Source organism: Eptesicus fuscus, chromosome 12, assembly GCF_027574615.1.
Source record: "Eptesicus fuscus isolate TK198812 chromosome 12, DD_ASM_mEF_20220401, whole genome shotgun sequence".
Taxonomy (NCBI): domain Eukaryota; kingdom Metazoa; phylum Chordata; class Mammalia; order Chiroptera; family Vespertilionidae; genus Eptesicus; species Eptesicus fuscus.
This window is the reverse complement of record NC_072484.1, coordinates 15,412,099-15,436,414: the sequence shown is the minus strand read 5'-3', so window position 1 is coordinate 15,436,414 and position 24,316 is coordinate 15,412,099. Positions and strand designations below refer to the sequence as shown.

Genomic DNA, 24,316 nt, shown 5'->3' with positions numbered 1-24,316 from the left:
GTTAGATGTTCCTTGTACCTGTTGGACTAGGCCTTTCAGGGGCAGGTACTAAGCTCTTGGCTCCTGGAGGTCACCAGGCCAGGGGAAGCCACACAGTTGATGGCCTGAGAATGGGGAGACCATTTTGGAGGGGGACCCAGTGCTGCTTCCCAGCAGGGAGAAACAAGGGGCTTCACCTAGAATTGGACCAGAGCCCTGTGAGTGTCCCCCAGGGGATGAAACGTGCCAAGGTGTGGGCAGGAGCCTCCACCGTCCCCAGGGGACCACACCTGGTCTGGCTGGAGGCAGACCAGGCCCTGGGAGTGATTTTCAACACTAACAGGCTGGTTAGAGGTGAAGTTGGCCAGTAGCTAGTCTTCATAGTTTGCTTGTTGGTGACTGTGCTATTGTTGTGAAAGATTGTTCCACCTATAAACCAGCATTGGGCAGCAGCACACGAAAGATACCATCTCTCCCCTCAGTGTTCATAATAGACTAGAATGCTTGCCGTCCAGGGCTGTTCCACGATTGAAGGAGAACATGAAAGCCTTTTATACACTACAAGGCACGATGGGAATGAATGTAATAAGGTGCTTACAGAAACATCCCAGCGTTGACATTTTGTGACGAGGGAGACCTGCGATTCACTTTCTTATTTATTTCAAGACGCAAAGGTTCTTGATGTTTTTGTTTCTCCTTTTCATCACGTTACTCATTTACTTACATCTGTGTTCTTAATTGATTTGATCCAGTCTTACCAACATATTTTTGCGATGTCCTAGTTGTTTGTTAGTACCTGAATATATTCAGGTGGAGACGGTGGCTGGACTGTCAGCTCTGGCATTCAAACAGAGCATATATGCACGTAATGCACTAGACGAGAGAATTCACGGATCAGTAAGCATGTGATTTGCCACACCGGGAGGGCACATGGAAAAGTATGGCTGGGAATACAAATAGTGGTGCACAGCTTGGCCAGCGGTGCCTAGTAGCTCTCTGTCGGTTGGTGTCATCAGTATAGTGTAGAGCACTGCCTCGCAAACTTGTGCCAGAACCACCAGGAATCTTGTTAGAATGGAGACTCCGACTGCAGGGGTCTGCGGCAGAGCCTGAGAGTCCATTTCCAACAAGCGCCCAGGGGATGAGGCCCATGCTGCTGGTCCGAACCTGCACTTTGAGTAGCAAGGGGTTAGAGGAAATAATTATCATGATTAATTGTTAAATATCATTGTCATTTCAGGGGCTTTCCGTATCTGTGCTAGGTACCATTCACACATTAGCTCTAATCCTCATTGTAACCCTGAAATTGGGATCATGAAGACTGTGTGGGTTGGCGAGTGTGAGAGACTTGCCCACATTCAATTAACCAGGAGCAAATAATGGATTTGAACTCAGTCCTGCCTTGATATCAAAGCCCATATTTTCCCATTAGCCAGCCCAGATCCACAGACTTGGGGTCCAACATTTTGTCCCACATCAGCTCTGTGAGTGGGTGTAGGGACCTATTCATCTACGTTACCCTGTGTTCCTGACCTGTGGAATGAGGGACATATAACTTTCCTCCGAGAGTGTGTATGGGCCCCACATGAGGTAAGGTGCTTGGTGCAATGCAATAGTAGGTGGTCAATGAAGTTCGTTTTCTCCCCTTTAGAAATACGACATGTATAGAGCAAAGTTAAGATAAAAAGAAAACCTTGGGTGAAATGTTAATACCTAAGATGTCTTTATTTTGTCTATTATGCAAGTTTTAGAATCAGGGCCCCTTTACCCTTTACTTAACAGTGTATAGGTGAGAAGGAAGTGCCCCGTGTGTGTGTGTGTGTGTGTGAGTGTGAGAGAGAGAGAGAGAGAGAGAGAGAGAGAACCTGTGAGCATGTGCTTGTGTGCTTGGAGGAGATGCTGTGCTGGGCCTGGCTGGCACAGTGGGAGAGGACTCATGTACAACATCTAATTTTCTAGTAGATCAAAGCCTAAAACCACCCATTAGCAAATGGCAGGTGTTGTTTCCTGTCATCTGTGTCATTAAGAAAAAACAAAACAGTCATGTGATATTTAAGCTCAAGGTACTGCATTGGGCAAGGTAAAAGCTTAAAATAAACGTAGGTTGATTGTGTTGTATGTGGCTTTTCTCCCCCAGATTGCCTAATGAAAGTAGATATTAAGTTGGTACGGCCATAAAAACATATATTCGCAAGGTACTTAGGCGTTACAAAGTCCTGGTTCCCACTGATCTTCATGTAAGATTATAATCAGGGTCATTGTGTCTCCCGGGGCCAGGCAGCAGCTATTACAGATGCTGCCATCCCCTGAGGCTCCACCTGCTTCCTCTGGAACAGATGCAAGGTGACAAGTAGAAGGAGGTGCTCACAGCATTTGGGGGAAAGGTAAATGGGTCTTCTGGAAGCAGGAGGTGACCCAGGCTAGACACCCCAGGAAACAGGAGCCTCCTGACTGCCAACTTGTAGCATTAAAAAAAAAATCTTTATTGTTGAAAGTATTACATATGTTCCCCTTTTCCCCCATTGACCCCTTCTAGCCTGCCCCGACTCCTAGTATTTTTATTGGCAGTGTGTTAGAACCCTCGTGACACTAGACATTTATTTATGTTTGGTTCTTTTCATGACTTTTCTGATTTGTTATTCATTGTCAGCAGCTTCAAGGGTTCCAAAATTCTCAGTCATCCAAATTTAATCCGATGCAGCTAAGAATGTTGCCTAATCTTACAGTAAACAACAAGTTTTTTGGTATAGTTATTCTCTTCAATGGGAATTTTCAGGGCATCTTGTATAGACAAAACACAAGCAGAAGCTCCAAGTTTTGTCCCTCACTCCACCCCGGCCATGATGGCCCCGGGCTGTTCTTCACACATGCCACATCCTCTCCCACCCTAGGGCCTTTGCACCTGCTGCTCCCTCTGCCTGGAAAATTCTTTTCCTCACGTTTACTCCCTGGCCACCTTTAGATCTTCAATCAAGTGCTATCTGCTCCTGGGGCCGTCCCTGGCCAACGCTCACACGTGAACACTCTTTATTATGCCCCTTTTGCACTTTATTTTTATCTCGGGTACACATCCCCTTCTCATAGATTCTATCAATTGCATGATTGTTTATTGCCTGTTGGTGTCCACTTAAATGAAGCTCCGTGCAGATGGGGACTTTTGTCTGTTTTTTTCCCCACCACCTGGAACAGGGTCTGGCACATCATAGATGACTATAAACGTTTATTGAATTAATTCATTATAAAACCAATACCACCATTAAAAAAAATAACACCATTGTATTGAACATTCATCCATTCATTTATTCAGAACACACTTTCTCCCTGTCTGTTATAGGTGAGGCATTGTGCTGAGCCCTGTGAAGAACTCGCCAATGCTTAGAGTATGGCCCTACCCCTTATACACTGAGTGGCCAGATTATTAGGATCTCTAAACGCATAATAATCTGGCCACTCAGTGTATATCCTATATAATAAAAGGCTAGTATGCAAATTGTCCCCTCAACCAGGAGTTCGACCAGCAGGCAGGCCAGCCAACCTCCCATGTCCCCTCCCCCTGGCCAAGCTGGCCGGACACCACCCATGCATGAATTCATGCACTGGACCTCTAATATATATACACACACACACACATACACATACGCAAACACACACACGCAAACACACACACACGCACTGAGTGGCCAGATTATTATGTGTTCAGAGATCATAATAATCTGGCCACTCAGTGTATATGAAAATGAACATATGTTTATTAAGCCTGCCTTTACCCTTTCTGAGAAAGCAAGATATTGTGGTCTATGCGTTTACTAGGGGCAGAGTTGTGCCCTGGACATGGAAGCACCCTGGTGTCACTCAGCATTTTCTTGTTGGGCCTGTGAGTCTGTGTTGCTGCAGTGCAGTGTTTGTCGGTCTACACATGGCGCCCGCATGCTCCTTGGTGGCCGGGATGTTGCATGAGGTCCTGTAGATTTGTCTTCCTACTCCAAGTGTGATCACAGGACAGCAGCATGGCTTTGCACTTTGGCAGAAATGCCGAATCTCCAACCTCACCCAGACCTTCCGAGTCCGAGTATGCAGTATAACAAGATGCCCGGGGTTCATGTGCACTACCCTAAAACACAGAGGAACTCTTATGTCAATATTCATTGAGAATCTGCCACATGGAAGGCAATGGGACAATAAATGTTGGTTTCAAATTGCACATTCCTGCCCTGGGAGTTGGGATCCAACATTCAGAGCATCTAGTAAATTAGTAATAATGTTTTATGTCTATGATAGATCCACCGACCTATTCAACAGTTTCGATATTAACCCTAGGTACATTGCAACTAACCAGGAAGGAATTCTGGTCCTGAGTGTGTTAACACAGGCAGAAGTTTTCCAGTTATGCATGATTTGATGTCTACTTAGGACACTTAAAATAGTTTAAGCTAAAATATGTCTAGGATGGAAATAAAAGTAAGAGATAGAAACATGACATGTAATTACAAATATTCTCTTTCCTGAAAAATTAGGGACGTTCTGCCGTTTACCTTGAAGTTGCCTTATGCCATCTCAACAGCCAAGACTGAGGCTCAGCTTGAAGAACTAGCCCAGCTGGGACTAAGTAAGTGGGGGCCCCTGCCCAGGTCTCTTGAAATAACTCCATGGAGCAGAGTCAATGTGGGGCTGACTGATGATACATCAAAGAGTAACCCCGATCTCCATGGCAAAACTTCAGGTCCAAAAGGTTGCTGAATCACCTCTTCTGAGAGTCTTTGCCTAAGTCAGATGTTGCACCAATGCGCAGAGGCCCGAGCTGAGTTTGTCTGGGTAACAACCTCCATGGCCCCGCAGCGTCTTTGCGTGTGAGCTATCCTAAATGTCCTGATGTAACGCACACTTCCGCAGTGTGTCATTTCCCTCCTCTCTGGGGCATCTTGCTGGGGAAAGGCAGTGCCTGACAGAAAGGGAAACCCAGTGTGGTGCCTCTCACATGCCCGGGTTTGATTCTAGAGGAACCACAGGCATCGACGGCACTCCTGACAGCACAGGCGTCTAGAGTAACATCTGTCGCGCTTCCTCTCTTGTTCAGTTCCGGTCCTGGTGTTCTGGGCCACGTCCCTTACGCCGCCAGGCATCCTTGCTCTGGCCGGCACTTGCTCCTCCTCCGGCCGCCTGTAAACCCAACACCATGCTGCTAGACAGTGGTTGACAGTGGATCAGGACATACAGTTCACCCAGTTTCACTTCTTTGACCCACTGTCCTGGGGATTTCATGTGGGTTTAACTTTTACAAAACATTTTCCCTCCTAGATGAGAAGAGAAACTTCTCTTAAGATTGGAGGGCTTCGGTCTGCAGATAAACAACCAGGCCATAGTCTTTGAATGGAACTTTGCACCTCTGAAGGGCAAGTGCTGGGATTCCTAAGGCCTAAGAAACTATATTTGACCCAGCAAATAAAAATCTATGTGTTGGCCCCTTGGCATATTTTTCGATTAATATAAACTTGTTTTGAAGCCGGTGTCATTGCCAAGGGAGCCTGCATAATGAGTAGAGAAGCCCGGAGATAGATTCAGATTCTGTTCTGCAACCCGGATTGCTCCCAAAGACTTGCCCAACGTGTCTGAAGCCTGGCCCTGGGCAGTTGGGTAGTCGGATTGGAAAACAGAATCCTGCTAAAATACCAGGGCTGTATACATGTCCCCGTGGAAAAGCTATGCCATCTCCTACAAACCGAGTTTTACACACCGTTAGCGTTTTAAACAGTTCCTGGATTTAAGTGAATATCACCAGCTAGACTGTAGGCCCCCTGAAGACATGCATCAGGGCTCAGTTTTCTCTTGTGGTGTCTGTCCCCATAACTCCTGGCTCAGGGTTCAGCGTGCAGTGTGTGCTTTGTGCTGACGCAGAAGGACTGAAGCGTCATGGGCAGTAGCAGTGCCCTGCAAAGAAAAAGGCCAGCATGGCTTGTGTTAGCCCTGGCTGGCAGTCGGAGCAGTTCCACCAAGACCCACACTGGCCAATGGAAACACATGGAAGGCCAGCCTGTGTGTAATTTTTAATTTCCTAGTAGCCACATTAAAGAAAATTTAAAGGACATAGGTGAAATTAATTTTTATAACTTATTTGATGAAAGATATCTGGAACGTTATTTCAACATATAGTCAATATTAAAGCATTAGTGAAATATTTGACATTCTTCTTTTCATGCTAAGTATGTATTTTCTCCTTCCAGCATATCTCTGTTTAGGCACTAAATTTTCAACAGAAATACATGATGTGTATGTAGATTTCACTAAATTTATGGTGGAAAAAGTAGATTCACATACCCAAATTCCAAGCCTACTTAACAGTTTTCCAGGTACTGAATTGAGCTTTAAGTAACATTAAATAAAAGTGAAAGCTGAGTTTCTCTGTGGCAGGAGCTGGATTTCAATAGATAACTGATGTTGGCTGTCGTGTTGGACAGCACAGAACGAGAGGGAAGGGAAGGAAGGATGCCAGAAAGCAGGTGACACAAGCCCCCATATCAGGCGTGTGTCCATCACAGACAAGGCAGGACATGTGCTCCCAATATCAGTCTCTCCCCACACCCCATGACCAGCCATTCTGGGCCCACAGAAAGAAACACATTTTAAGCAAACACAGCAAGGCAAAGCTAGAGAGAGAGAATGACCTATTCCAGATGGAAATTACAACAGACAGCACTGCCTCCCTCGATTGGCATGGAAAACTGAGACCCACCTGGAAAAGGGGACTCTGGCAGTGTTACTTGCAATAGGCAACGTGTACTGCTCCAAAGAGTGTTGAATATGTATAGCTCTGGTGAGGAGGTTATAGGATTTGGGGCGGATGGGCAGCAAACCACAAAGAGAAATTGTTGAACTTGGACTTCACATTTGCATAAGTTTGCTGTCCTCGTTTTTTGCTGATGGGACCCATGAGTATATTTTTCTTCCTTTTGGGGTTTTAATGCTGAACACGTAAAACCCCAAGTGGATTGTGTAACATCCCTCAGGCCCAGCTGCCGCTCCTGCCCCGTTAAAGGGGAACTGCAGGTCCTCTGTGGAGGGCATCCCAGGAGAAAGGGGTTGGGGAGGGTGCTGTGGGCTTGGTTTTTGTAAAGTCGGGGAGCCCCATGGCCTTTTCCCAGCTTATACTGTAAAAAACAAACACTGTATCGGGTTCTTTTTTCCTCACCTGTGAGAAGGCTGGGCTGGCTTTGTATGTTGGCCAAACCATTTCTCAAGGGCTTTGAAGGTGAAAATCCCTGGCGCCTGCCTGAGCCCGCAGCTGGGCCTGCAGCATTTCTACCCTCCCAGTGAGTAAGGGAATGCAGGTAAAGCACACAGAACAGAAACAAAACAAAAAAACAAATAAAGTGCTTCCCCTTCCATTGTCATGAAAATGTGCTTTTTTTATTTGTGAAGGAGTGACCCCAGTGTACTGTATTTACATTCTTGTGTTCACTGATAATGACTTTCAGATTTTTGGAGCTCTCCAGCTGACAACAAACCCCCAAACCCTCCACCTCCCCATAGGCCTCCCTCCTCAGACGGTGTTTGCCCTGCCTCCCGTCAGCTCTGCCTTATAAATGGAGTGCATTCTATAAAAACCAGGACGCCTTCAGAGCTGGAGTGCAGCCAGACCAACGGAGCCCTGTGTTTTATTAATCCTCTTTTCTTGAAAGTGCATAGCCAGGACCTCAGTGGAGGCCTGAAGCGGCCCTGCACAAGGACTCCCAACGCGAATGGCACCGAGAGGCCTCGGTCCCCCCCACCCAGGCCCCCACCACCCGCTATTAATAGTCTGCACACAAGCCCTCAGCTGTCCAGGACTGAAACCCGGGCGAGCACGCCAGAAACAGTCAACCATAACAAACATGGGAACGTAGCTCTGCTTGGAACGAAACCAACCCCCATCCCTCCACCCCGGCTGAAGAAGCAGGCTTCTTTTCTGCAGGCGGGAGGCGGCGCAAAGACCTTGACCGGCAGCCAGCCTGGCGGGGACCAGAATCGGGAGCTGCCGCCGCCGCCGCCGGAGCAGGAGCCCAGCGCAGCTGGCAGCCCAGGTGGCGCCCCGCCTGCCGAGGCCCCGGGGGATTGCACAAGGGCCCAGCCCGCCTGCTCTGAATCACGGCCCCCGTGGCATGGAGGCAGACAGAGGCTCAGCGACATGAGCATTTCCACTTCCTCCTCCGACTCGCTCGAGTTCGACCGCAGCATGCCCCTGTTTGGCTACGAGGCGGACACCAACAGCAGCCTGGAGGAGGACTACGAGGAGGAGAGTGATCAGGAGACCATGGCCCCCCCTATCAAGTCCAAAAAGAAGAGGAACAGCTCCTTCGTGCTGCCCAAGCTCTTCAAGTCCCAGCTCCGCAAGATGAGCGGGGTGTTCAGCTCCTTCCTGACCCCCGAGAAGCGCATGGTCCGCAGGATCTCCGAGCTGTCCCGGGACAAGTGCACCTACTTCGGCTGCCTGGTGCAGGACTACGTGAGCTTCCTGCAGGAGAACAAGGAGTGCCATGTGTCCAGCACGGACTTGCTGCAGACCATCCGGCAGTTCATGACCCAGGTGAAGAACTACCTGTCTCAGAGCTCGGAGCTGGACCCCCCCATCGAGTCGCTGATCCCCGAAGACCAAATAGGTAAGTACCCACTTTTTGCCTTTATGTATGGGCACATCTATGATACAGTGACCTCCTAGGACAGTGCATTCTGTGTTCGCCCGAAAGGAAGACTTCTCTGTGAGTTCAAAACATCAGCATACTCTGCCTCGCCCCAATTTGAATGCAAACCTAGCTTCTTAAAGTAGACCTCACAGGGCTGCTACCAGTCAGGCTGGAAAAGTGGGAGCCGCCGATGGGAACTGCAGAACGGTTCTGCTCGGGGATCAAGTTCGCTTTCTGAGCGTCGGGTTGCCGTCTGATTTTGTGCCGTGTGTGTGACATGACTGCTGAGGCTTTTTCCGAAAGTGGCTCTCTGCAGGCTGTGCACGCACAGAAAGTTGTTTGCTGTCTTCGTGGGCAGTGGGTGTTCGGTTTTGCTTTGTTTGGGAAGGACTTTTTGTTGAGGTGTCGCTTACATTCAGAAAAGCGCGGATCTGACAGGGTGCAGCCAGCTCAGCAAGTAGAACATGACCAGCGTCCAGAAGACCCCTGTCACCCTGGTCCCAAAAAGGGTAACCAGCCCGCTGGCTTCTGAGCTTACGGAATTCAGGGACAAGCACCGTTTTGGAGTTAGGGGGGGGAAAGTTTACTTTGTGTACCTTTAAAAAATAAGTAACAGTTTGGAGGTCACATGAAAGGTGTTTTCTCCGAAGTCAAGGGGAAATACTTGCTTTATAACCTCATTGAAGGGCTAAATTGGTAGTTACTTTGGCCAAGGAAAATTCGAACTTGGCAGGCAGTCTTTTTTTCCAGGGTGAGTGTTGAAGGCTTTTTTTTTTTTTTTTTTTTTTAATTTCAGAAGGTTGACTCTAAAAGACTAATTTCAGAAACCTCATTCACTGGGTAGCAACAGTCAAAATAGCTCTCAAACTCTTCCAGGCAGCTCATAAAGCTAAACATAAGTTTCTTCTTTCTGATTGGGCTGTTTGTCAAAAGTAGTACACAGTATATAGTAAGGAGTAGCTCGCTCTCTCTCTCTCTCTCTCTCTCTCTCCCCCCCCCCCCCCCCCTTGAGTGAGTTTCAGCAGTTCTTTGATTTTCTCACAACAGAATCAAAGCCTTGTTTGTTTTTCTGTGGGTGGAGCCTGGGTCCATGAGGCGTGGTTAGAGCTGAAGACAGAGAGGATGGGAGGAATGTGCCCTAGTGTTGTGTCTCAGAATTGGAAAAGGCTTCAAGGAGAATCAAAATGACCACACAGACCACCTCTTTCTCCCATCCCACTGGATCCTGCTTCTCAGGGGAGACCAGCTCAGGCCTAATAGTATAATAAGGACCCAGAACCGACACAAAAAGCTTGCTCTGAGGCGGCCCACGGGGAGAGCCAGGCAGGCGCTGATGTCAGCCCTGAGGTATGTGGCAGGCATCACCACGCCAACCAGCCTACAGACTGGCTCCAAGGGGACAAGGGCCTTCCCTCCCTTCCCTGCTGATAGTGTAAGCACCAGCCCCAGTGCTGGTCGTAAGAAGCTCTTCTTCCAGCTTGTTTTTGTTCTTTTAATCCTCACCTGAGGATATGTGTGTGTGTGTTTTCAAATTGATTTTTTTAGAGAGAGAGGAAGGGAGAGAAAGAGAGAGCAACATCGATGTGAGAGAGAAACATCGATCGGTTGCCTCCTGCATGCACCTTGACTGGGGAGGGAACCCGAAGCCTAGGGATGTGACCTGACGGGAAATGGCACCTGCATCCTTTCGGTGTACTTGCTCTTGGAGTGCACGACCCCATTTTCTCCAAAAAATAAATATACACTTTGCTACTTCAGAAATATGCAGCATTTAATTTAAAATCTAAGGTCCTATACAAGAAGGGAAGCTGACATCTGTGGAGCCCCTAACTTGAGCCGGTTGGCCTAATCAGATGATCTCAGTGAGTCCTGGCCTCACCTGGGAAGCAGGCATGGGCATCATCCCTGTGGAGTAGAGAAAGTCGGGGCTTTCCCAGATGGAGTCCTTTGTCCCGAGGCCACACCAGCTAGTAACCTTGGCAGGTGCAGCATTGAACTTCCTTATCAGATTCAAAGCCCAGGTTTTTCTAACTCACCCCCTTGCTGCTGCCTACATTCATATTTTCTCATCAGAAATTAAGGGGAATTGAAAAAAATGTAAAGCACATTGTACACCTAAAACTAATACATTGTCATATGTCAGTTACATCTCCATTAAGAATTAATTTAAGAAAAACATTTACATTAAGAAAGAAATTAAGGGAATTGGAATAGAAGTTGACCCTTTGTTGAGGCAGCTCAGACTAAAGCCTTGTGGAGATGTGGCTGTAACCAGCTTAAGCTTTGCTATGATTTTTTTTTTTTTAATTGGTTTATTTGTTTTGGTTTTTAAAGCTTTTGCATTCTGGGTTGCAGGCTTGATCCCCAGCAGGAGGCGTGCAGGAGGCAGTCAATCAATGATTTTCTCTCATCATTGATGTTTCAATCTCTCCCTCTCCCTTTCTCTCTGAAATCTATAAAAATATATTTAAAAAAATAAAGCTTTTGCATTAAAACAGGTACTTCACACCTGCTGCCTCCCCAGGAATCATCGTTCTGCTTTGGAAGTGCAGTGACTATGCTGGGCTTTTGAAGTTAAGAGGGAGGTGTACCAAGCAGATGTTAACCCAAAAAAACTGATTACTGGCCCAACTGGAGGGGAAGAGGTGACCTAATTATTAGAAAGCCAGTCCCCTTACATGCACTAGCTACTTTATTAGGACTGACAAGAAAATGGACTTAGTCTAGTTGTCTATTTTGATATATTTATAAATGAAGGGCTCTCTAGTTTTACTACAGGCTTGTTAATAAATTGACTCCTTTGAGCCTCATAACCAAGTCGAGGTTGGCACATTTGTTCAAGTATTGTTTGTGGTTTGCATATTTATGAATGGAGGCCAAAATATATAAAGTGACATGCAGAGGGTTATACTACTGGTAAGTAGGGGCTCCTGGGTTCAAACCAGGTCTTCTCTCTGTGTTGTCTGCTCATTCTCACCACACCTCACTTCCTGGGTGGAAGTAGTCACTTTGAATAGACTCAGCTGGATTGCCATCTCTAGAATCCCAAGCCTCAAATTTGTTCTGAACAGGTGTCTACTAATGCTTGTAAGGCTTTTCAGGAATGCCAGTTATGCCCTGGCCAGTGTGGCTCAGTTGGTTGGTGTGGCTCAGAGTGTCATTCCTTGCACAGGAAGGTTGCTGTTTCAATTTCTGGTCAGGGGACATACCTTGGTTAGTGGTTCAATTCCTGGTAGGGGCACATGCAGGAGGTAGTCAGTCAATGTTTCTCTCATATATTGATCTCTCTCTCTCTCTCTCTCCCCCTCCCCTCTCTCTTTCTTGTGGGGCATCATCTATATATATAATAGAGTAATATGCAAATTGACCGTACCTTCGCTACACCCACAAGCCACGCCCAACCAGCCACACCCACCAGGAAACCCTCGCAGGGACGTTGGGGTGTGGCGGAGCCTAAGGCCGGGAAAGCCTCGGGCACGAGCGGGGAGCCTGCACGGATAGCAGGCAACCACCGGGGGTTGGCTGCTACGATCCTTAGCAGGGACACTGGGGTGCAGCAGAGCCCAAGGCCGCCACCCGGGGCCAAGCCCCGACCCTGAAAGAAGGCAGAAGGCGGTGGCCACAGCCAAGGCCTGGGTCCCCGGTGCCGGCAAAAAACTGGTGCAGGCAGAGAGGTGAATGAAGGTCTATTGCACGAATCTTCGTGCAAACGGGCTGCTAGTCTATATATATAAAAGGCTAATATGCAAAGTGTCCCTGCGGGAGTTCGACTGGGAGACCAGGAGTTCTATCGCTCTCTATGACGTGCGCTGACCACCGGGGGTGGCGCAGAATGAAGGAAGACCCCAGCTGGCATCCTGAAGGCCCCAATCGGCCCTGATCACTGGCCAGGCCTAGGGACGCTACCCGTGATGAATTTCGTGCACCGGGCCTTTAGTTTGTTATATAATTTCTACTTTAGGGCATCAAAATTGGGTTAATTGTATTATCACAACTAAAAGAAGGTGGTTTGTAAACCTGGAGTTAAGAGTCTCTGCCCAGGAGCCCCTGATTCCATGGTATTCTCTACAAGGGAACTGTTAGCCCAGTAACTCAGAGAGCCCTTGCTAACCAGGTGGGTTACGGAGTGGCATCACAAAATGAGGCACATGGAGATATCTGTGCGAGAGTGTTTTCTGACTACAGAAGCTTCCATCTCAAGAGAGAGAAGCACCTCCTAGGCAGGAAACACCACCATTACCTGGAATTGATATAGGAATTGAGAGCACGAGCCACTTGAAATGCTGCATCGATTGAAATGGAAGCATGACCGTCTTTCAGGCTTTAAAGTACTCTACTCCGGCCAAAAGGACAGCTCAGATTGGCTGTCTGGGTGAGGGGAGCACTGCATGGAGGAGTCCTCACTGTCCAGGGGTCTCACCCATCGCCTTGCCTCACTCCTCCAGGCTCTCAACAGGGACCAAGTCCTGCAGGCACAGCCCCCGCCCTCTTGCCTCAGGCACAATGTCCACTGTGGAGGTTCTCGCTAATTGTCCAAGCCAGGGGCTTCTTTCAAAAGCCAACATTCACAGCCCGCCTCCTGTCCAGTTAAAGAGCATGTATCACATGCATAGTGGGTTTTTAATAGAACCAAGTAAAAGCCCCCATAATCCCCTCACCCATGTGTGGTTCCTGAGGGTTTTTGAAGCACTTTTATGCATAGAATCCACTTAAATCTCCTTAATGCCTTGGGAAGCCCCACTTATTACCCTCATTTTTATAGCCTTAGCGAGCACAAGCCAGCATGCACGTAAGACTGACTTCAGCTCTTGTGGCCGGCTCTCCTATACCTCAAGTGGGAGCTCCGCTGCCTTTCTCACCTGTTGTGTGAGGACAGAGGACACAACTGTGCAGGTGAAGTCACACCGTAGCAGGCCACCTGACTCACATGACTTCACATGGGTGTTGTTACCCTGGACCACCAGCCCAAGGTGGAGTCTGCTGGGATTCTGCTCTGTAAAATTAATGTCTTCTGTGTCCATACTCTACTCTTCAGAAGCAAACTACTACGTCCTGCCCACACTCCAGGGATAAGGGTAGAGCTAAGCCCCACCTCCTGAGGCCAGGGGATTGACAGAAATTATTTGGAATTTTTCTGTAAGGAGGATTAATCTCCTGCCTTTGTTTTTACTGGCCTGTTACTAGAAGACACTGAGATTAGTCTGATGGATTTCATACATAAAATATTACATGAATATAGCCTATACTCCCCCCCCCCCATAATGGATTGTTTATTGTTTGTTTTTGTTTTTCTCCCCCTTCCCCTTTTAATGAATTTATTGGGATGACACTGATCAACAAAACCATACAGGTCTCTGGCACACAACTCCACACACACCATGTGCACACTGTGTTGCGTGTTCACCATCCCAAGTCAAGCTTCTGTCCATCACTGTTTATTCTCCCTATACCCTCCTTCACCTCCCCCAGCCCCGCCCCCTGAAAATTACCACACTGTTGTCCATGTCCATGAGTTTTTCCCCTATTTTCTTCTTTTTTGCTCAATCCCTCCACCACCCCAATCTCCCAACCCTCCCCCTACCCCAACTGTCAGCCTGCTCTCTGAGTCTATGAGTCTGTCTCTCTTTTGCTTGTTTTTCATAATGCCCTTCCTTGAAGCCCACCAACACAAACAATAATGCAAGCAAATCACCACTTAGTACTGGTCATTTTATTTTGGCACCATCTCTGCTGGGCTGGTAGGATCTTTTATCATTTGTTATTAATGGGGCGAAGTATGCATTGCTGACAGTTCTTAAAGCAAAGCCAGGTACGGGGCATCCCTGCTGGCTGCCCCATAACACTGGGGCCATAGCTGCATCACCAGAGTCACACCTGCTGAATTCTGCAGGGGTAAGGAGCAGAAACAGTTTTCAAGTAGCCTCCCAAAGGCAGGATTTGTAGTTCAATTCAGCAGTCACTTTTGGAGCACATGCTGTGGCTGGTCCTTGGACTAGGGACTGCAGGTGGCTCCCATCACAACCTCCAAGTCTGGTGTTCAGAGGCCTTCCTTTGAGGAGAGAAGCCTAGTTCTCTAGAAGCCTATGCCATGGCAAAGGCAAGGAAGAATGCTGAGTTCACAGGAAGGGGAGGAGTACATGGAGGGAGCAGGAAAGCAAGGCCTCGTGGGAATCGGCGTCGGGAAAGGCAAGGGGCCCACCAGACACAGGGGACAGCATATAGAAAGGCACAGAGACACAGAGGGCTGCAGTTCTGTTGGCTTCAGCAAGAACATGGGCTATTGTGGGGCATGTGGCCGGGGGGCGGGGGGGGGGGGAGCCGGGGGAAGGCAGGGACACATCCCCAGGAAATGTCTGAGTCTTTAAGGAAGTGGGGAGCATTTCAGAAAGCTCACACCAGTGGAACTCTTGATCAATCTCTCTAGCTCGGACACCAACCACTCAAATCAGACGCTGGCCGTAAACACCTGCAGACCTGTGTGACCAGCCGGGATGCCAGGGGCCGGGAGTGGCAACGTACAGCAGGGACAGCAGCGGGACCTGAGCCCTCCCCAGTTAGTAGAGCAAAACAGTTAGTGGTGAACCAAACCCACCCTTTATCCCACACACTGTCTCATCCAAAATTGGGGCCCGGGCTCTCAGTGCCCATCACTTTGAAGAGACACAGCTGCCCAGGATGTTTGGCTCACTTGTGTTAGGGACAGAATGAGGCTGTGACAAAACACCGGGAGTTCCAGGGCAGAAAAACCCAGAGGGCCAGACTTCAGAGCTTCTGTCTTTGTGCCTATGGACGCGAGGGGCTGAGGAAGAGTAAGAAGGCATGAGAGAGAGAGAAAGATGTACAGGAAACTAGGTGGCTTTTCAATTAATTTTTCAAAGCATGTTCAGTTCCCATTTCAAACCAAGCAAACCGCTGTTAACACCGAAAAACCCCCCAAAACAAAATGGGCCTGAACCGTTAAACCTGGTGTCCCTTTTCAAAGGCATGTACCGCACATGCAAAGGAACACGGGGAATGAGTGGTCTCTTCCCACTGACTAGGTGTCAGGTGCATACGAGGTGCTCATTGTGTGAGCTCTCACCCAGGCCTCCCAACAATCCAACTGGGAACCTCTGAGTGGACCCATTTCACAGATGAGGAATCTGAGACCTGGAAAGGTCATCTTCTTTGAACCTTAAGGTCGCAAAGTAGAAAACTTCTCCTTTGGACCTCACACCTGACCCGAGGCCACTGGGACACCCGATGGTGTGCTTTATGAGTAGCTTGGACAGAGGGTCATCACAGCACTGTTGTGGCTGCCTGGGTGTCACATCTCAGTGCACTGAGATGGGAAGGATCAGTAGTTTCTGGGCTGAAAGGCAGGAGTGTGTGGAGGTTCACACTGCTGGGTTGGAAGTCCCAGCTCTGCTGCTGCTGAGCTATGTGTACTTGGTCATGTCTTCACATATCTGTGCCTCAGTTTCCTCACATGTAACAGTGTGCTAGACATCGTTGTGCTTGCCCCACAGACACTCACCTGTTTGACTTCCAACTGCCAGTACGTGCGAAATTTTACCCGACCTGTTCTCATGCCACCAGGACCCTTGTCCAGGGTGGATAGAAGTGCCCTCCGCAGCATTCGGGAGCAGCCCACCAGCAGGGTCTGAAGGGAGTAGGGGTATCAGTGCCACAGCCGCCTCTCCTCCAGTGGGACTGGTGGTCCGTGAGGTCCGAAAGGTTGGCAACCGCTGCTCTATACTGTGTCTTGGACTTCCTAGGAGAGCTGAGCTCCAGCTGCCCCCGTGATGACTGGCTCAGTAAAACACACTACAGCTGCCTTCCCTCTTGTCTCACTTCCGCAGTCCACTGCTAGTGCTTCCTGGGCTCACCTCCCAAATGAACTTCTCATACTCAAGTCCGTGGCTTAGGGTCTGCTTCTGAGAAAACCCAAGCTGAGAGACAAATAAAGATTATGTACTCATCTCAGTTGATGGGGTGGAAAGTAGGTACTAGTGCTTGGAACTCACTGAGCATCACCTAGTGTTCGGGTCGAATCCGTAATCCAATTATACAGCCAAAGGAAAGTGCTTCCGCACATAAAGGAAAATCAACTCATTTTGTCCTTGTGCAGAGGGAGGCCCATCATGCCATCTCCTGACTTGTTTGCAGCAGGACTAACCAGGCTTGCATTTCACCTCCACCATCCAGGAAGTTATCTGACTTCTACGCCTCCAGCCCCTGTGCATCGTGGGGATGGCACTAGTTCCCACTTCAAAGGGCCAAGTGAGGGTGAGCATGTAGTGAGGTCATATATCTGAGCCCCCTCAGATAGCAACGGCACAAATAAATGCCCACTAAATGTTAGCAGTTATAAGCGTTTGAGTTTCCTACGAAAAAGGCCCATCTCTTGTCATGAGCTTCTCTTTGTACTGCTTTACTTTTGAAAATTATCAGAATTCTAGAACTCTCATCAACCAAGAGGTGATACCTTTGTCACATAACCTTAGGTTGCAGTCTGTACATTTTGAATGACATGTTGTTTAGACACTGGGTTCTGTTAGAATCCTCTGGAGAATATTTATTCTGTTTTGTTGTAGCAACCAGTCAGGTTCAGACAGCTAGTTCTGTCTTACCTTCTGTGGGCAATGATGCCTATGGCAGTTCCGAAGTGCGAGGCAACGACAGTGAGAGAAGTGAAGTGACTTGGCCAAGGTTACTTAGAAAGGGAGAGTTGGGCTGGCTGCCAGGCCTCATGCTTTCTAAGACACATATTTTCTCTGGACTTCACCTTCACCTCTCAGGCTCTCACTTCCCCCTAGACAGTATTGGGCAAGCAAGCATGACCCAGTCTTGTGATGATTCCTTTCTGATCTCTGGCCTTCTCTGGAAGCGACGCTATCAGTCAGAGTGAAGCAACAGGGAGAAGGCTTCTGTCTTTCCTTCTTAATAGGGGAGTGATCACTCATAGCATGGGAGGGAGACAAACTAACCTTCTTGTAAATAACCACATCAGGTCTCTTTAAGGCGAGGAGCATTCAAGGAACTGCCATGCTCTGTACCATTCCCCTTACGGATGAGCACTGGGGACACAGATTGTAATTTATAAGAAACTAGAGTCCCAGTGCACAAAATTCATGCACTCGGGGGTGGTGGTCCTTCAGCCTGGCCTGCGCCCTCTTGCAATCCTGGAGCCCCGCGATTGATGGCCCCGCAGAGGGAGGCTCTGCCCACCGGCACTGGCTGGGTAGCCTGGGCCTCCCTCTTTGGGGTGATCGCAGAGCCCCCCAGCCAGTGGCCTGGGCCTCCCTCTGTAGGGCAATCGTGGGGCGATGTCGGGGGCCCCCCGACCAATCGCATCGCACCCGCCTTGGCAGTGGCAGTCAGTGCTGGGTTGCCATAGCACCTGCGACCCAGGAGGGACCAAGAGGTCAGCAGTTCAGCCCGCTCACCAGTCCCCTCCCATCCGAGCCTGCTGCATGCGCAGCCTGGCATTCGGTTGTCCGTTCTGTTGTTTTGGACGTTACGGACCCTGGCTCTTTAAATATTAGGATGTGACCCTTCCGGGTGCTTGTTTGTTTTCTCTGAGCTAGTCCTCATTCTGAAAGATTTTCTCTTCCTTTTGTTTACTCAAGTCACTTTCCCCTGTTCCTTTCTGAACAGAACCTGTTTTTCTTATTAGAGAAAACCAGCTGGGTACCAGGTCCCTTGGACTTTAATATTCCTTATATATATTATGGACTTGGAGTGGGGGTTAGGAGTAAAGTCCTGAATAACAAGGCAAAGAGAGCAGTCTTATTTCTAAATAATGGCCTTTAAAACTGGACTAAAAAAAATCCTAACACTGGGAAATTTGTTTTTCATTCTGAGTTTCAAAACAATCAGGCACTTGGCAGTGGGTCCTAGGTTTCAACCCTCCTTACAGATTTCCACAGCCCCATCCATGGGTAAGGGTGGAGTTTACAGCTCAGAGGCCGCCTAAAGGACCTACCTGCTCAGCTGGCTAAGACTGAGCTTGCGGCTCATCTCCCCCAGGAACAGCACAGCGCCTTCTGGAGACAGTTTGTGTTAATGCTCTGACCCAGACATGACCTGGCTCACTCTGATATTTACAGTTGCCCTTGGAGTTCAAGGAGAAAATCCCAGGCTGGTCTCCAGCTGTTTCTGTTTGCTTGATGTATACGTAATTACTGAAATTTAACTTACATCCATAGAGTGTGCGTATCTTAAGTGCTCAGCTGGGACTATTTTGACATGTGCACACATGTAGCCACCACCCAGATCCAGATATAGAGCACCTTCACCCCCTGGAAGGGTCTCCCCACAGCCCATTTATTCCTCGGGGTAAGTGCCATCCTGCCTTCTGTCCTCATAAATTCCTTTTGCCTATTTTTGAACTTTATATAAAAGAAATGCTAAAGGAGATCCTCTTATGTCTGCTCCTTCTATGCAGCATTATGTCTGCGAGGGTCATCCATTTGCATCTGGAGCAGCCGTGTCCTGTTTTTCATGGAATGAATCTTCCATTGTCTGAGTCCCACTGTACAAATATATCCTTGTATCCGTTCCGTTGGGATGGGCCTGTTGGGATGGGTCGTTTCCAGGTTTTGGCTATTAGAAATGCTGCTGCTATCAACATTCATGTACAGTCCTAGTTAATGATTGACATGACTTCCCTCCCCCTTGGGTGTCCTCATTCGAACAGAGTCACTTATAATCACAAATGTAGCTTTTGGAACCTTTGGATAGAGAGGAATAAACTGGTGAATATTCATCAAGAACTTTAGAATTAAGAGATTATTTACTTTGAAAAGCAATAGGATTGGTTGTTTAAAATAGTTGTGCAGCCTCAAGCAAGTCATTAGACATCTCCAATCCTCAGTTTTCTCATCTAGAAAATGTCTATAATGTCAATATTATGCAAAAACAATTGAGTTGTGCTGGCTGGCATGACTCAGTGATTGAGCATCAACCTATGAACCAGGAGGTCATGGTTCAATTCCTGGTCAGGGCACATGCCCAAGCTGTAGGCTCAGTCCCCGTCGGGGGGGCGGGGGGGGGGAGGGAGCGCGCAGGGAGGGGGTATGCAGGAGGCAGCCCATCAATGATTCTCTCTCATCATTGATGTTTCTATCTCTCTCTCCCTCTCCCTTCCTCTCTGAAATCAGTAAATAAATATATTTTTTAAAAGTAATAGAGTTGTAAGAATTAGATGACATAATGAAATAAATCACGTAGAGCCTCGCCCAACTGAGGGCTCAGCATTAATTGCTATTATTGACTTTTCATCATAATAAAAAAAGTAAAGTCAAAGATGCTATGAAGTTGCATAACATTATTAACACAACATAACCAATGGAGACCAACTAATCTGTTTTAATGACAAAGGTAAAGTAAAAATGTGATTTTTCTTCTTACTTTATAACTTCTTTTGCTTCAACCTGAATCTCTCTAGTTATACAAACCTCTTTGTTTAAACAAACAGATCTCCTGAATTGGATATGGAAGTGGAACAGAGAAAAACTTGGGCTGGGGAAGCTAATTACTGTGGGGTCCGCATCAACTACAGGCATCCTTTTAATTTAGGTTATGGGAAATTGTTTTCAGTGTTGTGTATCTGGCTTAGATTTCTTTATCCTTGGCCTCCTAACAATAGATGGTAATTTGGATTCAATGTGATCTGATCCAGTGTCGGGAATTCCAAAGGCCGGACAGATAACTCAACCATTCCCAGTCATGTAAAGAAACAGATCAGTGTGCCCCCAATGAAATCAGATTAAAGTGTCAGATATTAGGTGATTACTACCCAAGTAGTTTTGATGAGAATAAGCAAACATTTGAGATTGGAAGGCTGACATTGAAAGAGCAGAGAGCTCATTATTTAGACATCATCTTCAGGCTGATCCCCAGACGTGTGGTCCTGGTCATTTTACTGTCGGCCAAGAAGACTTCTCCATTGGACAACCGTTCAGAGAAAGAGGGAGAAATCATGCCTCCCACCTAAAGGTGTTTCCTAACTCTAAACAAAGCACCCCCAAAACTTTTACTTTTTATTTTGAAATCATTTAAGACTTACAGAAAAGTTGCAGAAATGTACTAAGAAATCATGTCTTTTCTTTGCCCAGATTCCCAGAATGTCACATTTGAATCATTCTCCTTCCTCTCTGTTTTCTCTCTATTTGTTCTCTCTCTCTCTCTCTCTCTCTCTCTCTCTCTCTCTCTCTCTCTGTCTCTCTCTCCTCTCTCTGTCTCTCTCTCTCTCTCTCTCTTCTTTTTCCTGGACCATTTGAGAAATAGTTCAGACATTGTGTCCTTACCCTACATGTATATATCTTAAAAACAGAAACATTCTGTTAAAAATGCCAGTAAAATTAACACTGCTTCAGTGTTAACACTATTACCTGATCTGCAGGCTTTATTCAAACCTAATGACCCACTAATATCCTTCATAACAAATGAAATAAAGAATTATTTTTTTAGTCCAGAATCCAATCTAAGATAACATGTGTATGTAGTTGAATTTATTTCCTCAGAAAACATTTTAAGGGATCTTGAACCCTTGCTATTAGAAAATCCCTCCATTAAAATAATATATGCTTACCTGTCAACGCAGTGATCCGTGGAAGAACTGGGTCAAAAGAATGTCTTCTAAAATATTTGCCTGTGCTTATGGGGGGAGGGGGCATAAAAGTAGTTAAAATAAATATATTTCATTGCATTGATCATTTGCAATAGAACCTGGGAACTCATTAGGGAAGGTTTTTTGCTTCCTGGCTTTTCGGAAGAAAAGGTGGAGTGAAATACGGCTGCTAAGTTGTGTGGGTTGCGTGGGTGTGAAGTTACACCTGGCCCGCCTTCTAACCGATGCATAGAGCGGCAGGTGTCCGTCCCGAGGAAGCAGAGCTGCGTTCCTTCTTTCTGCAGACAGTGGTCACAGCAGCTGCACTTTCTTTGGCAGATGTGGTGCTGGAAAAAGCCATGCACAAGTGCATCTTGAAGCCCCTGAAGGGGCACGTGGAGGCCATGCTGAAGGACTTCCACGTGGCCGACGGCTCCTGGAAACAGCTCAAGGAGAACCTGCAGCTCGTGCGGCAGAGGAATCCCCAGGAGCTGGGCGTCTTCGCCCCGACCCCTGATATCGTGGATGTGGAGAAAATCAAAGTCAAATTCATGACTATGCAGAAGATGTATTCGCCGGAAAAGAAAGTCATGCTGCTGTTGAGGGTCTGCAAGCTTATTTACACTGTCATGGAGAGCAACTCAGGTGAGGCCGCCACCTCCCACCAGGGCCGGGGACCAGAGCTTTCTGATTCCCAGTGTCTCTTTCAATCCCGTGATTCTCACCAAGCGGCTCACAAAAATGCAAGCGTTACTCTAGTGTCTGGCAAATTAGTCACATGCAACAGATTAACAGCACCAAAAGCGTAATCGGATGAGGGCCACAAGGTGTTTGCGATGCCAGTTTATTAAAGATGTGAGTAGCAAATACACGTGCAGTCTCTGGAGTCCCAGTTTAAATCCTAGCTTTGCAAATGAGTTCATTAACTGGGGGACTTGGGCCGCCTTGCTTTGCCTTCTAAGATGCAGTGTCTGCACCTGCTGTTGGCTATGACCCTTTCCTTCATAAGGTGGGTGTTAGATGGGACAAGGCCTGCATAGCCCCGAGTGCAATGGAAATATTAGCGATGATCATTACTACATTTTGGCCAGTGAGGGCTTGTGTTAGTGATCTACAGCATGTGTCAGATGGGGCTTGCAGTAATGATGCAGTTTGATTACAGCCATTTCATTGGCTCTCCCTTCTTTGAAACAAGCTAAAGCAATGTACTTGGAATTCACAAAAGAGTTGCAATGGGAAGTAAGCCCTGGGGCTTCCTGTGCTGCCTCTTGTAGATCATAACTGTGACTCATACGCAGTGATTGAGCCCTGCCTTGTTCTAGGTCTTCGGGGAGCCTGTTGTAATTCCGTGAGTGACTCCCACCTTTTCCTCTGAGTGAAACTGCTTCTTGGAGAAGGAGCAGAGAGAGAGCCCAGGCCCTGCTAACCACGCCTCGTGTGCTATGATGGAAATGTGCGTGCATTCAAATTGTTGAGGAAAGACGTTAATGCATGAGCTCTTGGGCTAGCAATGGTAGCCTATGAACATCACCTCTTAATTTTGCCAGCATATTTGACATATAGAAAATGTATTTGTAGCTCATGAAATCACGTCAAAGATCCCAGAAAACACCTGCACAGGGTTATGTTCTTCTGAAGCAGTTTCTCAGCCTCAGCACTGATGACATCCTCACCAGATAACTCTTTGTTGAGGGGGCTGTGTGCTTCCTGTAAGTTTACTGCTGGATGCCATTTGCACCCCTGCCCCCCAGTCCCAACACTAAAAATGTCTCTAGATAATGCCAATTTCCCCTGGGGGTAAAATCACACCCCTTTCCCCATCCCCACCCCTAGTTGAGAATCACCACTGTCACGAAAAATAGCAATAGGACTAACATTTTTTTTTTTGCCATTTATTAATCGGGTGGATCTATGCAACACATGCTGAATTCGCACATTTCAATGAATCAACCGTGTGCTCCCATGTGGAGCGGAGAGCAACCTCTACTCCTGGTTTGAATGTGCTCCTGTCATTAGGTTTGGGATTAACTTGCACAGGAAGCAGTAGGTAACAGGACACCAAGGGGTGACAAAATAAGCAGATATAACGGCTGAAAGTTAAACGGCTTAAAAGTACTGGGACCTATTGCATGACGCTGTAACTCCTGGGAGTGGGGAGAAAGAACACCTTTCCCCTGTTCATCGACTCCTAGATGCTCATGCTGACGTTGTGAGTTGGGGCTGGTCTGAGACATGCGCAGCCGGGAGGGTTGTGGGAGACACCGGATTCCAGCAACGCCCACCTCTGTCTGTGAATAGCACATTGCCCCAGGATGACTCCCCACTGTCTAATAAAAGCAGCAAGTAGGAGATGAAAGCAAGAAATGCTGGTAAAAATGTTCCTGTCTTCCCCTTTCCTCCTACTCCCAGGGAGGATGTATGGCGCCGACGACTTTCTGCCAGTCCTGACCTATGTCATAGCTCAGTGCGACATGCTGGAGCTGGACACGGAAATCGAGTACATGATGGAGCTCTTAGACCCTTCGCTGTTGCACGGAGAAGGTAGCGTACTTTCGGGAAGGTGGGAGGAACTGGGTGCTTAGGGGGGATTTTTTGTTTTTGTTGTTGAGATGAAGTTCACATAACAAAATCAACTGTTTTCAAGTGAACTATTCAGTGGCATTTAGTACACTTGCTTGTTGTGTAATCCACCACTTCTATCTAGCCTCCAAAAACGTACCCCAAAATAGCCCTGGCCTTATGGCTCAGTTGGTTGGAGCATCGTCCTCTACACAAAAAGGTTTCGAGTTCGATTGGTTATGGGGAGCAACCAATCGCTGTTTCTCTCTCTCCCTTCTTCTCTCTCTAAAAATCAACAAAACATATCTTCAGGTGAGGATTAAACAATTTTTAAAGACATATATACCCCCCAAATAAAACCCTGTACCTATTAAGCACTTACGTGGGAGCTTTTTAGAAATCATAAGAGTTAGGTCTAATTTTAATTTAAAAGAATGTGCTGACCTTTTTTCTAACAACAAAAGTAATACACAGTCATTGTAGAAAATTTGGAAACATCAGAAAAACACACAAAAAATGTAACCCTGCC

The 24,316-nt window shown here is 47.4% G+C and overlaps 1 protein-coding gene across 5 annotated transcripts in view; it reads left to right on the top strand.

Moving 5' to 3' along the window:
• The window catches only part of RIN2 (Ras and Rab interactor 2), a 216,870-nt gene that overhangs the window by 182,700 nt on the left and 9,854 nt on the right, over window positions 1–24,316 (top strand). For all 5 annotated transcript variants that reach the window (XM_054723638.1, XM_028144929.2, XM_028144930.2 and 2 more), the window contains 4 exons: window positions 4,494–4,585; window positions 7,449–8,609; window positions 21,568–21,873; window positions 23,638–23,769. In XM_054723638.1, the coding sequence (XP_054579613.1) occupies window positions 4,494–4,585; window positions 7,449–8,609; window positions 21,568–21,873; window positions 23,638–23,769 (1,691 nt within the window). The remainder of the gene's footprint in view (window positions 1–4,493; window positions 4,586–7,448; window positions 8,610–21,567; window positions 21,874–23,637; window positions 23,770–24,316) is intronic.